The 22,656-nt window shown below is 39.5% G+C and overlaps 1 protein-coding gene across 2 annotated transcripts in view; it reads left to right on the top strand.

Annotated features, from left to right (window-relative positions):
• Positions 1-22,656, top strand: part of LOC124855325 (AT-rich interactive domain-containing protein 1B-like) — a 319,405-nt gene that overhangs the window by 120,523 nt on the left and 176,226 nt on the right. For both annotated transcript variants that reach the window (XM_047345084.1, XM_047345083.1), the window contains exon 4: positions 13,099-13,197. In XM_047345084.1, the coding sequence (XP_047201040.1) occupies positions 13,099-13,197 (99 nt within the window). The remainder of the gene's footprint in view (positions 1-13,098; positions 13,198-22,656) is intronic.

Genomic DNA, 22,656 nt, shown 5'->3' with positions numbered 1-22,656 from the left:
GAAAGCTGAGAGGACGAAATGGAGGAAATGAGAGACAGGAAGGAGTATGTTTGTGTGTGAGTGGGGGCAGTTAATAGGACTGAAACAAAGGTTTGTAGGTGGGTGTGTGTGGCGGGGGAGTGCCCAAAGTTCAATGTCATTAATTGGTCAGCATTTGAATATTAGGTGAAGAAGTCTGTTAATTAACGGGATAATAAAAGTGCTGCTGGGAGAAAGGGGGTGCAGGGAGGGCCGGAGGTGGCAGAGGGGGAAGTAAGGGAGGACAGGATGTGGAAATGGAGGGCATATGGCGAGATAGTGAGAAGGAGGCAGAGAGAGGAAGCGAGGCTGGGTGCGAGGTGATAAGAGGGAGAGAGACGTCCGCGGGTAAAGGTCTGGCAGTGGTAATTTGCAGAGAGCCACGTTAATTGTCATAACCTTTTAAATGGCAGAGTTTATCGGAGTCCTCTAAATGTCCTCGCGCATTGCCACAGCAACCCTGGGCCTGCCACACTCTGATTGGCCACCACAGACGAGCACTTAAGCTTGATGAGTTTTGAAGCAAAGCTAAATGATGAAACTGAAAAAAAAAAAAAAAAAAAAATATATATATATATATATATATATATATATATATATATATATATATATGTATATGTGTGTGTATGTATGTAAACCTTATATTGTATGTCAGTTTGTTTTCTAGTGTGTGCGTGTTTGATAGTGTCTCTACATGCAATGTTTTTAATTTAGCGGCTTTTTTTTTTTTTTTACCCTAACATTGACTGACATTCGCTAATTGCTTGGCCAGAATTTGCCATAGTTTTTTTCCTCTGTTTTTCTCCTCATTTTTTGATTTATGTTTGTTTTTGTACAGCTGAGCTGCAATTCAAATGCAAATGAACGAGAACGAGAGAGGTGTTTTTGGAATGGTTAGGACAATCATAATGGCTCAAAGGAAGGGGGGGGTAGTTAGCATCGCAGCAACCCCAGGGCCCCATTTAGCTGCCATTTGTTAGGAAATGCCGCTACATTTGTTCCTGGATGCAGACTTCACAGACTGAAAGAAAAACACACAGTACCCCAAAAAAATGTCACAGTCAATGTCATGCTCGCCAACACACTGCCATTGTCCCTCAGTTCTTTAGCAAAAGTCATGTGGGTGTACACCAGTTTAATGGTGTGCCAAAGGGAGTTGAAGTGAACGAGAGGTAGGGCTGGTCGTGACAGGGACTTGCAAAGCACTTGTGAAGTGAAGATGGGCTTTCATTTGATTGGCTTTTGTAGGAGAATTAAAGCAAACGCCCCGGCAATGAGCTCCATCTGACATCATCCCACAGGGAATGCCCGTACAAATGCAGAGGAGTGTGTGGAGTAAAGTAAATGTGTGCATATTAATTTACCTTTGAGTCTGCAAGTGTGATTGTTTCTCTTCATGATGAACACTTTCCTAGTGTGTGTGTGTGTGTGTGTGTGTGTGTGTGTGTGTGAATCTTGTGTCAGAGCTCTGGTCCTTTCTTGTAGTCTCTTCGAGCTAAAGGTCAGGGGGATTGCTGAGATAGAATCCAATCTGAAGGACACAGCACTAGAACAGGCCCTGCTACAAATGGACCTATTACGATAGGCTGCAAGCACAGGCAAACTCTCTCTCTCACACACACGCGCACGCGCGCGCACACACACACACACACACACACACATGCACACACACACAAACACACACACACACCACTCAGGGTTAAAAACATATACTGATGCAGGCAATGTGTTCCACACAGCTTTTTCTACTTTAATGGTCACCTTTTCTAGTTACATGGAGTGGCAGTTGGTCAGATTGTCCTCTTAAAGCCATTTAAAACATACCATGTTTGCAAAAAATCTGAATGTAAAAACTGTCTTTAAAGTATTCCTCAGTGGATGTATAAAATACTTTTGTAAAACATGATACATTAGAGCAAAAAATACTTTTTTAGATTTTTTTTTTAGATACAGAAAAAAGCTGAAATCAGTTCTTCCCTGTATGTTGTTTCAGGCTGATTGTTGTGAGCTTGTGTGCCTATCTGCACGTCTGAACCAAAGCAGCCTCTTGAATATGGATGTCCTGCTCCCCACCCCCTCCTTGATGTGAAAAGGCTGTTTTGTGTGTTGTTTTTTATTCTAACATGATTTTTGCACATTTCTCTTGTCAACAGCTTAGTCAACGTAAATTAAACGAGGATGCTTTTTTTACGGTAATGACAGAACATAAAGAACTTTTTATGGATGTAATTCTGTGGATGTGGTTATTGTTCATATGGACATTGCAGGAATCCTAATTTCAGGGTTGCATAACATAAAGCTTTCATACAGCGCTTTGCAAAAAGTAGCCACATCACCTGAACTTTGTCACATTTTGTCTAGTCACATCTGAATAAATGTTGCATGAATTTGATGTGACTGATTAATTCATACATCCTTTTACATAGGAAAATATCAGAAAATGATGGTAACACTTTTGAGTCAATAATGCACCACATTTTGACTGAGTCATAGCTACAAGTCTTTTTGTGGTATGTCTCTACCAGCTATATTAAGTAACTTAGAATCTTATTGAAAAGCTCATATATTTCATTAACTCAATTCACTAAGTGAAATACATTATATAGATTAATTACACACGGACTGTTTCAAGCCTTCATTGATGATTTTCTGTTAATTGAAACAAAGCATTTAAGATTAGAATATTACATCAGACAGATAAAAAACATTTTTAATACAGAAATGTGGGCTTAATGAAAAGTATGTATAATTCCTGCCTAAATGTTATTTTCAAAAGAAACTTTTAATCTAACAAATAATCTTCATTGAAATGCTTATTCTAAGTTAATAAGAACGACTGTATTCTATTGTTGCTCCTGCTGTGTGTTCATGGTCATTTCCTGCTAGAAGGTGAACCTGCTTATTTAGCTTTTGCCATCTTCTCACAAACTCTGACCTACTTCCCTGTCCCTGTGAAGAAAAGCATTCTCTTAGCATGATTATATCACATCCATGTTTTACTTGATAATTATTTTACTTGCCTATCTGTCCAGGTGGATGTTGATGTCTTGGTAGGTTGTGCCATTCTCTTTCCATTTTTGGACTATGGATTAAACAGTGTTGTAAAATGTTCACAGCTTTGGAGTTGTTGGTATTGTTTTCTAACCTAATCCTGCTTTAAACCTCTCCACAGCTTTGTCCTTGACTTAGCTGCTGTGATCTTTGGTCTTCATAATGCTGTTTGTTCACTAATGTTCTCTAGCAATCCTCTGAGACATAGAAGAGTTTTATACTGGACTTCATTCAGTAATTAGGTGACTTATGAAGGAAATTGTTTGGACTGGATTTGAATTTTGTGTATCAAATTAAAAGAGGGCTTATTACATATACATGGCTTGCCTCTCAGATTTTTAAAGGAAAAAAATGACAACCATGTATTATTTTTATTCCACTTGACAAATATGCATCCCTTTGTGTTAACCGTTCACATGAAATCTCAATAAAATATGCTGAAATGTGAGAAAGTTCCAAGCATATGATTACTTTTGCAAGGAACTGTATGTTCTAGTATGCAAGGGGTATGGTGAAGTAGTTTGGGTTGCGTCCATATGGGAGCCTCTCTTATAGATATGCAATTAAGCTTAATTTTTAATGAATATTAATGGAATTAGCATAGTATTTGGTAGAGATTTGCATTTGCCATGGTGCAGGGGAAAGGGAGATGACTAATTCGTTTGGTAATCATGAAAAGGGCAGTGGAGATAGGGAGAGACGAGGAAGGGAAGGATGGATGTGTCACTGATGAAGATCAAGAGAAGGAAAAATGGGGAGGTATCCTAAAGGTGACAAGGGGAAATTGATATAAGAAGAAAGACATCGGAGGGAAATGCTTGGACCAGGAACGATGAAAGAAAACTGAGCAATTTTGACTGTTACAAAAAACTATTTAAAATGAACCAAAATGTAGTTTGAGCTATGTTACAAAAGCTCAAGGTTTTGAACACAACGGTTAAAAAAAGGACCAAGAGCAGAATGAGGCTGTGCACACGGGATTCAAATTTAAAAGCTAAAGAATTAAAAAATATACATATACTGTGACAAGTTTTGTTTCTGTAAAGCACATCTAATGCTCATTGTTAGAAGACGAAAGAATAAGTCTAACGTCAGTCAAAAATCTGCCTAACTTAACATCTTGGAGTTTTTTTTAGGTTGCTTCCTGCTTGTCCTGCACTGACATCAAGCACTCACTAGCTGTCATGCCAGTTTTTCTGCTTCTCTGTTCCAAGAGCATGAATTGAAACGAGCAGAGCATGACAAGGACTTCACCTGGCTCCCCCATTAGAAAATGTGGATGGCAACCAGCCAAAAAGGCTGAAAAGAACATCCTTAAATGAGGTGTGAGGAAGGTGTAGTTGTGTCCACGTCTGCTAATTTATAAAAATAAAAAAATCTGAACAATGCTCAAACACTTAACTTAAAAGCTGGGCAATGATGCAAGCTTATTTTTAAAAGCAGGTTTGCTCAAGTGTCGAATTACAAAAAAAACAACAGTCTACGAGCACAAGCAACACATTTCTGCTTTACGCTCACTGCCTGACTCTCGCTTACTTGCAACTGATTTGAGTTGCTGATGCAATATTGATTTACTTCTGTATAAAACCTCTCCGGCTCTATATATATTACACCACATTCAGCAGTCATCTATTCAATCAAATCTAATATTACGCTGCCTCTCCACACTGCTGTCTAATAGCATTTAACTCTCAGTTTGATTCCTGCATTCCCTTATGTACATCAAACACTTTCCTTCAATATCCTTCATTCGCTTTCACTATGCCAAGATGAAGTCTTTTCAAAAGCACTGAGGATGAATGAGTGTCGCGGCGAGTGTGTGTGCATGAAGACAGGATTAGCTGTGGCCTTAGGCTTAAGGTATGGAGTGGAGTGTATTTTAGAGGCTTCTAAATTAACTGGGAAATGGGATTTTGAGACAATGGGCTGTAAAAAAAAAAACTTAAATGAAAGGATGCACTTGCAGCACTCCTTCATTTGGTTTTGATGTTCTTTTGCTCTCACTTTTTCAATTCAGTTTTCATCTTTTTTGCTACTCAGGGATTTACAATATCTCTTTCTTTTGCATCTATCATTTCAGATTCCTCTCTTATCTATCTTTGGATCCTCAACTTCTGTGTTCATATGTTTAACTGCTATGATGTAAGAACGTGAGAGTAAATGGTAGTAAGAAGCTAACCTCACTTTGACCCACTTAAAACCCCCAGGGTGCGCACACACACACACACACACACACACACACACACACACACACACACACACACACACACACACGTGCACTCACACACAAACATTAGAGACTCACCCCGGTGTAAATATTGAACTTGAGTCAGCAGCCTCTTTTCTATTCTGGGTTCCCTGTGTGTGTGTGCATTTTTGTTTATGAGCCATCCACAAGCGTCCACACATCAGAAGGCCATGGTGTCCTGTCCTCTCTACCTCCTGCCTCTATTTAACTGGGGAGGTGTATTTGTGTCTGCGAAGGGCTTCTGCTTCAAACACCTCCAGGCCTGTATTAAAGGGCTGTTGTTGGGCGTGCATCTATGATGTTTGTGTGCACATACAAACACAGCTTGCCCAGGGGCATGACACAGAAGCTAACATAGCCCCCTGTGTAAAAAAAAACCCTCCTCTGTGTTGTGGTCCTGTTGTTAAGCATCTCTCAGTGCCCAGCCACCTCTAGCAGAATACGTGATCCTCTAACTGAACCACATCTGGTAGTTACTGGGGTTCACCCCTGGCTTTCAGATGTGTTTAGAGGGAATTTTGTGTTTACATGTTTTAGTATATGAATGAAAGAGTTAATGACTCCCAGTTTTTACACTGTACAGGTCCTTCTCAAAACATTAGCATATTGTGATAAAGTTCATTATTTTCTATAATGTAATGATGAAAATTTAACATTCATATATTTTAGATTCATTGCACACTAACTAAAATATTTCAGGTCCTTTATTGTCTTAATACGAATGATTTTGGCATACAGCTCATGAAAACCCAAAATTCCTATCTCACAAAATTAGCATATTTCATCCGACCAATAAAAGAAAAGTATTTTTAATACAAAAAACGTCAACCTTCAAATAATCACGTACAGTTATGCACTCAATACTTGGTCGGGAATCCTTTTGCAGAAATGACTGCTTCAATGCGGCGTGGCATGGAGGCAATCAGCCTGTGGCACTGCTGAGGTCTTATGGAGGCCCAGGATGCTTCGATAGCGGCCTTTAGCTCATCCAGAGTGTTGGGTCTTGAGTCTCTCAACGTTCTCTTCACAATATCCCACAGATTCTCTATGGGGTTCAGGTCAGGAGAGTTGGCAGGCCAATTGAGCACAGTGATACCATGGTCAGTAAACCATTTACCAGTGGTTTAGCACTGTGAGCAGGTGCTAGGTCGTGCTGAAAAATGAAATCTTCATCTCCATAAAGCTTTTCAGCAGATGGAAGCATGAAGTGCTCCAAAATCTCCTGATAGCTAGCTGCATTGACCCTGCCCTTGATAAAACACAGTGGACCAACACCAGCAGCTGACACGGCACCCCAGACCATCACTGACTGTGGGTACTAGACACTGGACTTCTGGCATTTTGGCATTTCCTTCTCCCCAGTCTTCCTCCAGACTCCGGCACCGTGATTTCCGAATGACATGCTGAATTTGCTATCATCCGAAAAAAGTACTTTGGACCACTGAGCAACAGTCCAGTGCTGCTTCTCTGTAGCCCAGGTCTGGGGAATGCGGCACCTGTAGCCCATTTCCTGCACACGCCTGTGCATGGTGGCTCTGGATGTTTCTACTCCAGACTCAGTCCACTGCTTCCGCAGGTCCCCCAAGGTCTGGAATCGGCCCTTCTCCACAATCTTCCTCAGGGTCCGGTCACCTCTTCTCGTTGTGCAGCGTTTTCTGCCACACTTTTTCCTTCCCACAGACTTCCCACTGAGGTGCCTTGATACAGCACTCTGGGAACAGCCTATTCGTTCAGAAATTTCTTTTTGTGTCTTACCCTCTTGCTTGAGGGTGTCAATAGTGGCCTTCTGGACAGCAGTCAGGTCGGCAGTCTTACCCATGATTGGGGTTTTGAGTGATGAACCAGGCTGGGAGTTTTAAAGGCCTCAGGAATCTTTTGCAGGTGTTTAGAGTTAACTCGTTGATTCAGAAGATTAGGTTCATAGCTCGTTTAGAGACCCCTTTAATGATATGCTAATTTTGTGAGATAGGAATTTTGGGTTTTCATGAGCTGTATGCCAAAATCATCCGTATTAAGACAATAAAAGACCTGAAATATTTCAGTTAGTGTGCAATAAATCTAAAATATATGAATGTTAAATTTTCATCATGACATTATGGAAAATAATGAACTTTATCACAATATGCTAATTTTTTGAGAAGGACCTGTATTGTGTATATTTGTGTAACTGATTCATTCTCATGTTTATTGGGTGTGTTAAAAAGTGTGTGTTTTCTGTCTGTGATTAAGTTCAGTTACAAGATTCAATTCCGTTCAGTTTATATAGCAATTTACAACAAATGTCGTCTTAAAGCTCTCTACAGGACAAACTGGTCTAATTATAAACTCAGTTCAATTACATCACATTAATTCCAGTAAAGTCATATATACACCGCTCAAAAAAATAAAAGGAACACTCAAATAACACATCCTAGATCTGAATGAATGAAATATTCTCTTTGTTCAATACTTTGTTCTGTACAAAGTTGAATGTGCTGATAACAAAATCACACAAAAATCATCAATGGAAATCAAATTTATTAACCAATGGAGGCCTGGATTTGGAGTCACACACAAAATTAAAGTGGTAAAACACTACAGGCTCATCCAACTTTGATGTAATGTCCTTAAAATGAGGCTCAGTATTGTGTGTGGCCTCCACGTGCCTGTATGACCTCCCTACAACACCTGGGCATGCTCCTGATGAGACGGCAGATGGTCTCCTGAGGGATCTCCTCCCAGACGTGGACTAAAGCATCCACTAACTCCTGGACAGTCTGTGATGCAACGTGACGTTGGTGGATGGAGCGAAACATGATGTCCCAGATGTGCTCAATCGGATTCAGGTCAGGGGAACGGGCGGGCCAGTCCATAGCTTCAATATCTTCATCTTGCAGGAACTGCTGACACACTCCAGCCACATGAGGTCTAGCATTGTCCTGCATTAGGAGGAATCCAGGGTCAACCGCACCAGCATATGGTCTCACAAGGGGTCTGAGGATCTCATCTTGGTACCTAATGGCAGTCAGGCTACCTCTGGCGAGCACATGGAGGGCCATGCAGCCCTCCAAATAAATGCCACCCCACACCATTACTGACCCACTGCTAAACCGGTCATGCTGAAGGATGTTGCAGGCAACAGATTGCTCTCCACGGTGTCTCCAGACTCTGTCACATCTGTCACATGTGCTCAGTGTGAACCTGCTTTCATCTGTGAAGAGCACAGGGCGCCGGTGGCAAACTTGCCAATCCTGGTGTTCTCTGGCAAATGCCAAGCGTCCTGCACGGTGTTGGGCTGTGAGCACAACCCCCATTTGTGGACGTCGGGCCCTCATACCATCCTCTTGGAGTCGGTTTGTAACCGTTTGTACAGACACATGCACATTTGTGGCCCGCTGGAGGTCATTTTGCAGGGCTCTGGCAGTGCTCCTCCTGTTCCTCCTTGCACAAAGGTGGAGGTAATGGTCCTGCTGCTGGGTTGTTGCCCTCCTACGGCTTCCTCCACGTCTCCTGGTGTACTGGCCTGTCTCCTGGTATCGCCTCCAGGCTCTGGACACTACGCTGATAGACACAATTCAATTCAATTCAGTTTTATTTATATAGCGGCAATTCACAACATATGTTGTCTCAAGGCACTTCACAACAGTCAGGTACATACATTCCAATTAATCCTAACCATTGAACAGTGCAGTCAGAGTTAGCTTTTTATTCAAATTGGATAAAAAGTTTTTCTATCTAAGGAAACCCAGCAGATTGCATCCAGTCAGTGACTTGCAGCATTCCCTCCTGCCGGATGAGCATGTAGAGACAGTGGATAGTCACTAGCGTTGACTTTGCAACAATCCCTCATACTGAGCATGCATGTAGCGACAGCGGAGAGGAAAAACTCCCTTTTAACACGAAGAAACCTCCAGCAGAACCAGGCTCAGTGTGAGCGGCCATCCGCCACGACCGACTGGGGGTTTGAGAGAACAGAGCAGAGACACAAAAAGAACACAGAAGCACTGATCCAGGAGTACTTTCTATGGGAAGGAAAAGTAAATGTTGATGGATGTAGCTCCTTTAGTCGTTTCACCTAGAAAGAAAGAACAGATAAACTCTGAGCCAGTTTTCAAGGTTAGAGTCTGAAAAAGAGCACATATAATTAGTTACAGTAAAGCTCAGTCAATTGCCATGTCTAGGAGAGAGAAAGGGTTAAACACTAAAAGACAGGGCTATGTGGATCATTGGTAGAGGGTGAGCATTAAGTTGTTGCCAGCAGAAGCTCGGACGATTCCCCTCTCCAGAAAGGTGTCACAGGTAGACACAGAGCCAGGCCAGGTGTAGCTTCTAGGAAGAGAAAAGAGAGAACAAGGTTAAAAGCTGAAATAACAGCAAATAATGCAAAATTGGAGAGTAGTGTGAGAATGTAGCGAAGAGGGTGAAAGTGGTCGTTATGTCCTCCAGCAGCCTAAGGCTATAGCAGCATAACTACACAGATAGTTTCAGTTCAGATTATTTAGTTAAACGGTGCTTTTTTACAACAATGTCGACTCAAGGAACCCCACAAAGGGTCCCACTGATGGTCATTGTTATACTAAAAACCACAAGGATTGGGATACCTCTCTGTCAGACTGATTATAACCATTGGAAAAGAGAAGGGGGTCATACAGTTAGCAGAAATGGAGGATGTGTTTGCACCTCAACCATAACTGAGCCGGTTTAGGCTAAGCCTGACTCCCTCCCTGATAAACTAAGCCACTCGAACTATAAGTTCTATCAAAAAGGAAAGTTTTAAGCCTAGCCTTAAAAGTAGACAGGGTGTCTGCCTCACGGACTAAAACTGGGAGCTGGTTCCACATGAGAGGAGCCTGATAACTAAAGGATCTGCCTCCCATTCTACTTCTAGAGACTCTAGGAACAACCAGTAAACCACAGCAAACCTTCTTGCCACCCATTCCATGATGCTCTCTATGCATTGTTCTTGAGCTAATCAGAAGGCCACATGAAGTTTGGATGTCTGTAGCGATTGATCTTTCAGAAAGTCAGCAACATCTGCGCATTATGTTCATCAGCATCCGCAGCCCCCGCTCTATTGGTTTAAGTGGCCTACCACTTTCGTGGCTGAGTTGCTGTCGTTCCCAAATGCTTCCACCTTCTTCTAATACCACTGACAGTTGATGGTGGAATACTTAAGAGCGAGGAAATTTCACAACTGGACTTGTTGCAGGTGTGGAATCCTATCACAGTACCATTCTGGAACTTGACTGGCCTCAATGTCATATTGGTTGGCTGCCCTGACCTGATAAGCCCAATTTACTGTTTTATTTGAGTGGATGTGTACACCCCAAAGGTAACAGTGACACAGTAAGAGGTTTTTATTTTTTATTTTTTAGGAAATGCAAATGAAAACATAGAATATTTTCTATTTTACTTTGCGAATGTAAGGACAGATTCTGGTGATATATAGCCCCGAGCATAAATTATAACTCATACATATAAGATGTGATTCCACAGACACTTTGACTTAATTACAAGTAATAGTTGGATGAATGCAGTTTCCTATTATTAGTAGCTATTAAAGGAGTTTGTAAAGGTTAGTATAAGAGAATGAAATGAACTTTCAAAGGTCCTGATCATTCCTACATCATTCATACTCATCCTGAAGCTAAAATGGTTTTACAGTTAATAATAGGCCAGTTTTCACATGATACATCTCCTGCTGTGAAGGATTATCTCCTGCTATAAAATTATATCACCTAGCTGACAGAAATATTGCCCACCTACTACAGTATAATCACACCAAGGATAAGAAATCAAACTGGAGGGGAGAGATGGATTTTGAGTTGTGTGTGTTTCACATAAACACATGGCTTTACGTGTGTGCGAGCGCCTGTGTGTGATCTCTCGCCGTGACTCGCTGATCAGTTATCACTAATCCCTCCACTCAGAGCTCTTTAACAAGTTGCCATTGTGCTGCCGACACTTTACATGATGGAGGAACGACCTTCATGGTGAATGAAAAGAAGAGGCAGAGGGAAGGAGGGAGAGATGCAGACGGAGGGAGCGAGAGAGGGCAACACCTCCGACAATGGAGAGAAAATTGGTTTACACTAGATAGGCTTGTGATTACAGAGGGAAAGAAAATGACTTGGATTGAACAATAGGACTGAGTGTGTGTCTTGATGTGGATTTGTATGTGAGTGTGCATGTTTGGAGGATTAGTGGGTGGTTAGGCTGGATTTGGTTGAAATGAATTGGTTGGCGCAGTGTGCTGATGGATGTGCGTTTGGATGGTGTTTCTGTGTATTTCTTCATGCAGTGTCCCATTTGTGTTGTCACTCCGTCTAACCGGGAACATCAGAGTCTATCACAGCCTTGTAAAACTAAGAATCTCTAACAGTTTATTCTGTCCCTTCATCACTTTAACACAGATATGAAGCTTCTGTTTTAATATCAGCTTGTGGTGTTGACATGCTGTATTTATAAAGTTGTTTTTGGTGCAAAAACTTATACGGCAAACACCCTGGAATGCAGTTGTATTAGAGGAATAACATGCAAACTTTTTTAAATATCTGTTATACTTCGTGGATATGTTCTATTGTCTTTTCCATTTTGAAGGGTTTTAAGAGAAACAGACCAGTGGTTGGATATTTATACTCAGGGACCCGCAGACAATTAAAAGTTCCAAGACACTCAACTACAAAAGTAAAGTGCAAAAGACTAAAATGATTCTGTTACATTTGTTTGGGGACCTGAACAAGTGTAGAACCAGTGGTCTGGATAAAAACTATTTTTCTTGATATGGAATTTTTTTTCTACACTGAATTAATGTACTCAAATTAGAGGGTTGACTTTTCTAAAGGTGTAATCATATTTGTATATCAAAGAGTGTTGAGGCATATTATTTTACATCCAACCAGGTCTACAAACTTGAAATTTAACATGTTTTCTGGGCTTTAACTTGCCAATACCAGTTTTAGCCTAGATCTTTCTAGATTTTTCTATAATGTAAAACTATAGTATAAAATTACAAAGGTACAAAGTATTCATGTTTTTTCTAGCCTTCTTGCTGTGAGCAGTCATACGTTACTCATATTAAGAGCAGAGGCAACTTCACACAATGTGTGTGAAAGTGCACAATTTTGCTAAAAGGGAGGAAGAAAAACAAACAAAATTATTACAGAGTTGCCATTTTAAACTTTTTTAGCACCATATATTAACGGTTAGCACTTCCATATCATGCCTGTTCTATGACAAACAGAAGTTTAAAGTCAAAGGCTTTAAACAAAGCAACTTTTTGTATTCTGTTCAGCCTTCCTGTTATTTGCTTCAATAACAAGTTATCTTGTTTTCTCTTTCTCTGTCACAGCCTCAGAGATTCACAGACATTTTTCAACATTGAGTAGGAACATGGTTTCCTTTTAAATAGATAGTACAATTCACTGATACTGAAAAAGCGTATTTTGTATGCTTCCTACAGTAACAGCTTCTAAGGCAAAGAGTGTTACAGTAACCTGGTTGTGTTTTAGAAATGGTGCAGTCACAAGAATATCGGATTTTAAGTTTTCAACCGGTCACTTATTAAGTTGAAAATTTCCTGATACCGATCACTGGCCGATTTTCCGGTGCAAAAGTCTAACACTTAAAGAGATTTTGCAGCACATTCAGTCCCAGCTGTTTCTAATTGTAGGGGAAAAAAGTTATCAAAGAGAAGCATTTCTGCAATTTTATTTCTCTTTCTTATTCAAGCATTAGTCAGAATCAAAATATAACATATCTAAATATCCTTTTTTATGTTTTGTTCTTGTCTATCATGTTAGGAGGCTCTGCAGGAAAGCTACAGAGGACCTGCGCAAGGGAAGTCTGGGAAGACCAACAACGAGGAAGGAGTCTCCCAGGACCGTCCTTCCAGTCTGCCGGTGAGTTATTGTCTGCCATGTTCCCCAAGAACATCCCAAAAAAGCACTGTTGTTGTAAATCTACACCACATTACTTTACAATTATACAAATACACATCACATTATAAAACCACAAAAAAGAAAAAGAGGATTTTTTTTTCTTCACACAATATGTAATATATTTCCATCTGACTCTGCAATGTTGGCTTTAAGCTGCATTGTCTAACGAGAATCCTCTGCTCACCTTGTGACCCGCTTCTTTGTCTGACATCTCCTGGGATTTGACTGCTCATTTCAGAGCTTACGTCTGTGTTTTGACTGGTGTTCCTGCCAAAGGCAGAAAGGCCACTTTTTATCGTGCCATGGCCCCACACCATACATCCACTTTTACACACACACACACACACACACACACACACATACACACACACACACAACCACGTGCACAGACAAGCATATGCACCAAGCGAAGATATTCCTTGTGAGGACACTCAAACTCACATGCGCCAACGTCTTAACGTTTGGCTGAGTTTTAAAAAATTGTTGAGCAGCTTGACTGGAGGAGTAATTGAGAAGAAAAGGTGTGACCAGCTTGATCTGAAGTATGAGAGTTGCTCTGGCTTTTTTTGGCTTCACTAATTGCTTTTTTTACGCCATCATTTCTCTCCCAACAAATAGACATTTGCAAATGGTCACAAATATTGGCACTGCTTGAGCTGCGTGCAGTTTAATTTACCAAATACTTTTGAGAAGCCCCAGGAGTGGAGGAATAAACTGCAAGAGAAAACTAAATTAAGTGGGCAAACTCCAATTAGGCTGTGAAATCTTTCTCATACCGGTCCTTCTAAAGTCTGTGCACTCTGGTCATCACGACAAACATTGATGTTTGACTTTTCTTTGTGTCAAATCCGCTGACTTATCTGTCATATGTCAAGGGATTCTAAACTGGCAGACACACTTTTTTCTCTTTTCCTTCCTAACGTACTAATAGTGTATTATCTGGCTTCATCTTGGTGTTTGTCCATTTTTCTTTCATTCTATTTCTCCCACACTCTTTTACCCCCTCTCATACTCATTTCTCTCCTTCTAAAGCAGCGCCATGAAAGCTCTTTCGCCTCCTGATGCTATAATGAGAAATGGCCTTGATGTATCAATGTGTGAATCCACAGCAAGAGGGAACAAGAATGAGGCGAGGAACCACTGCAGTCGCGGGGGCCGATCTATTTGAACCGGTGCCACTATCACCCCGTTATTCCCTCACCACTTTAATCCTGGCGTTTTACCCCTTTGGGTTCTCTGTGTGTTTTCACATCTCATCCCAAAGCGCATGGCTCGCAGAGATCCTAATCGGCAGCAAGTTTTGATGAGAGACACACAGAGATGGGGGGGTGGATAGATAGACCGGGATGGAGAGCAGGAGAGTGAAATTGCTCGGCATTTTGCGAGGCTCTTCTAGCAAGCTGTCACGGAGGAGATGTAACTGTTTTTTTCCCTCTATCTCTCTTTCTCACTCTTTCGTCTGCGTTTGATGTCAGATCTAAAGCTGCTGTCATACTTTCTCCCCTCCTCCCTCTCTCTCTCTATCTCTGCCAGGAGCAAGGGAGAGCGGGTCGGCGAAGTGTCATGTTTTTGTTTTGGGGATGAGTCTGCTGTGTGATCTGGCGGGATTTTTGAAGATAGACCAAAGGAAAAAAAAGGCTTTAGTAACTTATATGATTGAGAGTCACGATGTCTCTCATATCTTCAAACGTAATGTGTTGGATGTACATCACTGCACAATTATGCATTGGGAACTTTGAGTTAAAATCAGTTCATTTAGTATAATAATTACATTAAAGAACATATAACATCTTTAGTGTTTGATAGTTAGTTGTTCTATTCCTTCAAAAAAGCTTCTTGAAGAAAGTTGTAGAGTGATGGTGTTACATTTTGAATGCTAACCAAAGGAATCAGTGTGTAATGCAATGCCCATCTAAGACAAGAGCACCAAAAGTAAACTCTGAGGTTTGAATTTGAGTGACTTAAAGTCAATATTTAAAAGGAGATTTATTCAGTAAAGAGGAGAAAGTCAGGCAACATGTTGTCTGAGAGCAGTAGCCTGGAGACTTAACAAACAGCGCCGTTTGGAGGGTTTGGTGGTGAACCTAGCCTGCCTGTAACTCATTAAAGTGGTGCTTTACCACCTATGACAAAAACTAATGCATTGAGGGTGTCAGCACCCTTTTATTCCTCAAACTGTGCCACCAGAATACTTCATGTTTGCTAGCCATGCAGTGCTTGTGCAAGTCTCACTTTTCTTCACACAATCAGTCTATCTTTGACATATTTAAGGACATAGCCTGTCACACAATTTAAACTGTGTAACTCTATCTGCAGTTAGTTTATACACAGCAAGATGTTGTTTGGTCCTGAAGGTCAATTTGAGTTAATGCTACACATCGGGGATCGAAGGGAAGTTAAGACAGCATCTGCAGTCAGATTTTCTCTGTATTCACAACATCAAGAGACATTTGTATTGATAAAAAGTAAAAATCACTTAGAAATTTTACCTGATAAACTTTATGCTCACAAACAACATTCACAGTTACATCAGTGGTCTGGCTGTTGACTCCGTGCTCAAACTATTTGTTCTAGCTATGACATAAACTGTGTTGAGTCCTCACCCCAATTATTGGGGCAAAAGTGTTTCCAACAGAGATACCATTTATGGAGGGTAAGCAGAAATATGTCCTTTTCACCTGTTTAACCTGCTCTTTTGCATAGATGATGTTTGCAGCAAAAGTGCTCACTACATCCTTTTTCCATGTTGCTATAGGCAATCCATTAAAAATATTGTTTACAATCATAGAAATGCATAGGTTTCAAGGTGGTTTGATTACATTATTCATATATGGAAATGTTTCCTGTTCTAGAGGGCGTGACTTAAAAGGGACATTTAGCTTCAGAAAAGTGCTTTTTGAAAATACGTTTCCACCTTGAAAAACCATGAACAGGCTTATTTTGATTTTTGTACGTTCGTACGTTCAGTATTATTAGGCTAATCAGTCTCTAAATACAAACTAACATAGCCCCAGATTGAATGGTCTGCTGGTTGAATAATTGGCCTTTATTGTCTGTACATGTTTGATGCAGCAAAATGTCTGTTAAAAAGTAGACTCCACATTTGTTTTAGATGTGTTGTCCAATTTGAAACTGATATCAATTTGAGATCCAGCTAATAACTATAGAACTGGCCTAATTTGGTTTTGCTGGTATGGGCTCTATTTAGTCACCCCATTTGGGCCACATTGGGAAGAAGATCCATTTGAGGCCTACAAACACATGTTAACTGGGATCATGTCTCTGATCTTTCTGAATGTTTCAAATAACACCAGCACAGTTGTGAAATCAGGTGGTTGTTCAAAAGAAAAGACCGATCTCTAAAAGAAAAAAGCAAATATTTAAACCTTAATCCCACTTATTCCTGTTGCCAGCACTTCTGTTTTGATTTTATGTGGAAATCATTACAAATTTGATTTTGTTTTCTAATTCAAAGGTCATAACTTTGAAAAGACTCTTATTTGATTGCTTTTCTTTTCATGCTATACATCAGAAATCGCTGCTTAGATTGCACGGGGACTTGATGGAATCATGCTTTTCTTGGCTGAGTGGTGCAATTTTCAAAATTGCTCTGATTTCCTCATGATGTGTGCAATTGCGGGTCAATAAAGGTAACATGTTGGATGCTGGCATTATGTCGGAGCAAGAGTGCGTGATTGGCACCGACTGCCCTGTCGTCTGCTGCCTTGTTATTTCCAGCTGTGCTTGGGAGTGATTATTTGTATGTGAAAGATCCTAGCTTTTGTTTCTTTCTACACAACCATTTCTCCACATCTTTTCTTTGTATCCATTCCCTTATAGAGGTAGTTCAGGAGGTTTGAAGAGAGGTCCTGTTAAAATTTTATAAATAGTTAATATCTTACTTGCAGTAGATAACTCCCTTGATGTCTTTGTTTAGTATAAATCCAAATTAGTTGGACCCAACGGCTGAAGCTAAAGGCTAATTTCAGAGGGACAAAGACCAAAGAGGTCTTTTTTTGCTTTGTTAAACCTGAAGATAGGTCAACCACTTCTTTATGTGGTTTAATCTCTTATATTTGGCATTAGATTAAAACCTTCTTAACTGAAGCTCGGGTTCAGATAGAAAACTGCTTACAATTCCCCTAAACAATGAGCACAAGTGTACCTTTAAACAAATTTTAGTGATCAGAAACAATTTACAACTGCGAACCTTCAATCACCCCTTATTCCAAATAGAGTAGACTCCATCCTGGTATTAAAAATAGGTAACTCTAAATAATGAGAATAGTAGGGTTTTTGCGTCCTTCCCTTAAATAGTAATTTAATGTTAAACAAAATAAGTAAACTAAATACAGTTTAATTTTATTAAAAATAATCTAAATAAATTTGGTGGTGATATATTTTTAGAATTAAATTATGGTACTTAAAGTACATTTTATGCACATTGTGTTTATTATTTGCTGTTATTGTTTATTTTCTTTTTAGGGTATTGTTAATTTTTGTCTCAGGTATTAATACTACAATGGACATATATTCTTTATTAAAAAGTAGGTAAGGGTGAGTGACAAATGAAGCTTACAATTAACCATAAAGGTCAGTTGGTTTTCACTAGATAAATGGTAAATGGACTAAACTTATATAACAGCTTTCCAGTTGTGGAAAGATGATGCAACATTTTATTCACTGATATTATTTCTTAACTTCACAATTAAACCTTTGTGTTTTGGGGTTTTTGACCTCGTTATTTGACAGCATGCAAATTGCTGGATAAAGGTTTTCCAGTTATCTCAATATGCTTCAAACTATTGGTATTTGTAAAATTTGGGTTACCTAAAAGCTTTCAAACATGAAGTCATGCCAAAGTATTTTCTTTTAAGTTTATTACCAAAAATGTACCAGTTTTATTAAACATCATGTTGTGTTCAATTATTTGGAGAGTTTTCCACCTGACATTTTGGAGGCCAAAACATAAAATAGTTTAAATTATTTGCATGTAGTAAAAGTGTATTCAGACTAAATAGATTTAATAGAATATCATTACATATGTCATCATAAATGGATAAAATTATTTAGGAAGGAAACATTTCTCTTGTACACGATAATATGTGTGTACTTTTACTCTCCCTGAGTTTTAGGGTCACTAAGATCTAGGTGTCAGGTATTTGCATAAATAATAATGAAAGTCCATCCAATAGGCCCCATATATATTATTAGCAGAGTTTTAATGCCTAAAAATATTTTTAGCCTATACCAAAGATCACACGAGAGGGTTATCTAATGCGGATATCCTTTTACATGGTTCCTACACGTTTTTTATTAAAATATTGTATAATGTTGCAGATTCAAATATCTAGATTCCCATAGTCTTTAGTCCATTTTAAATTACAATACTAATTATAAACCTTGAATGTGCTTCATTGGCAGCTTTAGCTTCCACAAATAATTCAATTTAATAATTCTTAGACTTGCTAATTTGGAATGGACTATTCTAGACTTAATGCAGATTCTTCAAAGCAGTTAGGGAAATCTGGTATCTTTAATTTGTTGGTAGAAATTTTCCAAAATATTCTTTTGTGCTTTTGCATTGATATTTTAACACCACAGGTCAAGTTCAACCTTAATTTAAAGTTATCTGGTAATGTACCAGGTAGTGACATGGTCCTTTTTTGATCTTTTGAATTTGAGTCATTCAGTAAAAAAACAAAACTCTAATTGGTATAAAAAGTTAAAATGAAGGTATAATGTGGGACATCAAAAAAAAACGTGTCAATTTAATGAAGTCTATGTGAAATCAATGCATTTTTGTACAAGATGGAAAAATTACAAAATAAAACAAAACATTTTCCCATACTCCTTTATGGCGTACTTATCCAAACCTGGAAAATGATAAAAGCTAATTTAATACTTTTAAAATGTAAAACTTTTATATTTAAAAACTTTTCAAATCTGCATAGCAACCCTCCTTTTAAAACAGCCTTACTTGATACAATTCTAACCTATCCCTTTAAGCTGCTGGGTCAAACTACTTCTTCCTCTGCTTCGTTGAGGTGAGGACACAGGGTTTCAGACCCACCACACCCACCCCAACGCTCTGTCTCACTACTGTTCCAGTCATTGTATGTTCCCAGTTCTCCTGCGTTCCCCTGACAGCCTGCCAAGCTGCCGCACAGCCTCCCATCCTCTGGGACATTGGAGAGGCTGGCCAGCCATGTGGAAAGACAGAGTGAGAGATGGGGGTGGGAGAGTGAGGTGAGGAAGCAGAGAGCGAAGGGGGGAGAGAAAGGGCGTGAAGCGCTGAAGTGAAACGTGGTTATCTTTTTGTCACTTGTTCAGGGTGAGCGATGTTGAATTTAGGCTGTAGGGTTTCAGCAGTGGTCTGTTATGCACACTGCTACACACACATGCACACTCACACAGTGACAAAACCTTCTTGTATGTCTTTCAGAGCTCATTTGCCCCTCCTTGACTTATTTTCCACCAGACAAAAGGAAAAAATTCAGAAACATAATCTGTCTCTCTTCTTTCACGCCTGTCCACCTTAGCCTCCTCTGTTTTTCTGAGTGAGGTCATAAAAGATTGACAGGGCACAGCTGGAGAGACCTACAGCTCTCCGTTCTCCTTCTCCAAAACCACACAAACGCACAGAGCTATCTTAGCGGCCAGTCAGCCTGTACTTTGATACACTTTCTGTCCTCTGTGAACGCTTTCACACATTGTGTGTGTGTGTGTGTTCTGTTTCTCTTTTGTGTGTGTGTCTCTTTATCTAGACCGCTGATGCCTATTCTTAGAACACAGAACATGCACTGAAGGCCACAACAGGTCCCTACCATTGCTGGGATATCAGCTCTGAGAGTAGGACAACTGATCTGAAGCTGGTTTCACGCTGATGTAGAGGGATTGGTTCACAGTCCCACTAGCCTTAAACCTGTAGGCTTAATATGTTTGAATTCTTGTCACTTTATAATAGTAGAAATTACTCAAAGTACTACACAAGAAAAGAAAATCCACCAGACAATTTCTACTATATTAAACTCTTAGGTTGTCTATTATTTCTTACCTTTATTGATTTATTAAAGTTGTTTCAACTAAGCATGAGTCAGTCTGGGATTGTCACTGTATGATAAATGGCTAAACAACGGCAGGTAAAGTCTGAATGAAAGTTGTAGATGTTTTCAAACCATAACTAGAGAAACACGGTGTAGACAGATTACAGAAACTGATCATACTTAGTCTTGAGTTAGTTGTTCAGGCCTTTTAAAACCCTTTTAATGTTTTCTTTAGATATTGGCTGATTTTACATATAAAAGTTGAACAATGTTCCTGTGGTGTTAATAACATAAAATATGCAATCACCTGTGTTAGAACAGTAATAATAAAGTTATTTTATTCTTTTTGCCCTTGTAATATATTTCTCCATTTTACGGACAGAAGACCTTCTCCGGATCTGTCCACGGTTCCCCTCCTCGTTTTGTTTATTGAGTCAGGGTTCTCCGACATTCACATTAGTTCAGTGCGTGCCCTGTATTTTATGGACAATTAAAAGGCAAGGCTGTTCTTGGCTGTTTGTGTTTTCCATGACTGGGATTATTTCCTAAAAGCTAAATCTTTCCTTCTTTTCAGTGGGGTAAAATCAGTAGTACCAATATTTAGCCAGCTGAACTGCAGTGCTAAGCAACAGTTGGGGGAAGTTGTATCCTTGATAATATGTGATCCAGTTTGGACAAAAGAAAATGTGACAGGACTCAAACGAATATTTCTAAATAGATAAGAAGCCTCTGAAAGGGATTTCCATTGGAAATGGGAAAGCAGTGTACACGGTGACAGAGTGAATGAGAAAATATGAAAAGTAAGCACAGTGAGAATAACACGATTGACTAACCCTTCCCGCTAACAGGGCTAAAGTTAGCATTAGCTTCGTAGATTTTTTTTGGCACCTTTTGCTGTTTTTTAGGAATCTGGACTACATTTAATTTTCTGAAATCTAACATTTAAAATACTTTGACTACATGTACACTACATTTAACAGAGACACCCATGATAGTTTTTATGTTCTGAAAAAAAAGCATAAAAAATGCAATGTTTCAGACTACCTCAACCTGGTTGGGAATATTCTAAACCGATGATACTTTTTAAAGCACAGTTTCTGATTTTAAATCCTTTACTCTGCAAACATCAAAGAATTAATTTTAAAGATCTTGCTAAAATCTCTTCAACCTTGTGACAATGAATTGTCACACTTCTATTAAGTTTACCAAATAAGTTTAATAATTTTAAATAAGTGAAAATATAGAGACCAGCATTTGGGGGGGAAAAAAACTGTAAATTCATTGTTGAAGCCTGTTTCAACATATATAGGAAGTCCAAACAACTGCTCACACATAATCTGTGTTCTCTCCACTGCTCTGGTTCACCGATATCATGACACAGCAAGTCAGAGGACTCCATCTTCATGTATAATGCAGACGGGCTATTTTACAACTTGTATGTCAGGCCTGTTTTCATGTGCTCCTTATGAATCATTTACTGCGTGCACACCATTTCATGTATTTTTGTGTTGTTTTTCCAAGCTACTCGAACATGCGTTATTTTTGCTAGGGCTTAATATTTGTTTCCCTAAGGCCCAAACACACAGTGAACAAGAAAACGGATTGATCCGTAGGGGGGAAACTCTTTCATCTGTAAGTCTCATCAAACTGGGTTTCGACACTGTCTTTAAAAATCTGTAATTTAGTTTCTGTATTTTCCAGTATATATCCAAACTTTATTCCCTATCCCATTCTTCAAATGCTGTCCTTCCTTCCTTCCTTCCTTACTTCCTTCCTGGTCCTTTTGATTTATTGACGAAAATAGCTGAGTTCAGCAGATTTATAAACATTAAAGTTTAAAATAGTTAGAAACCCAGAATATCAAAATTTTAACTTTTACATTAACAACTGTTCGAGCTGACAAAGTGTCCTTTAGCAGGGCTTTGACTCCATACTAGCACACTTTAGCAGCACACACTCTACCCTCATCCCCTGCAGAGGAGATAGAGCTTTTTTAATAGGAATCACTTTTTTCTTTTTTTGCCAGCTGGAGTTTTAGTTGGCAAAATTTGATGGCTACATGCTGTTCTACCCAACAGGAACTGTGCTGACCAATGGTGGTTGTTAAAGCAACTGGTAACACAAGGCTGAGCAGCAGAGGTTACAGAGATGTGGGAGGGAGGGAGAACCTCGTCGGTTGCAGAGCTGGTCATGTTAATAACCAACCACCCTTGACAGACTGAAGCCCAGCACAGCAGAACAAAAGTGCAAATAGTAAACCTGTCTGTATTTGTCCAAGTATTCTTCTTACACGGTCCCTCATTTTTACACAGGCGTACAATCCCAGTGTGTCAGGTGGGATGATTTCAAAGCGAGTAAGGAAATGGAGAAGGAT

Source organism: Girardinichthys multiradiatus, chromosome 19 (assembly GCF_021462225.1).
Source record: "Girardinichthys multiradiatus isolate DD_20200921_A chromosome 19, DD_fGirMul_XY1, whole genome shotgun sequence".
Lineage (NCBI taxonomy): Eukaryota > Metazoa > Chordata > Actinopteri > Cyprinodontiformes > Goodeidae > Girardinichthys > Girardinichthys multiradiatus.
This window is presented reverse-complemented; position numbering and strand designations above follow the sequence as displayed.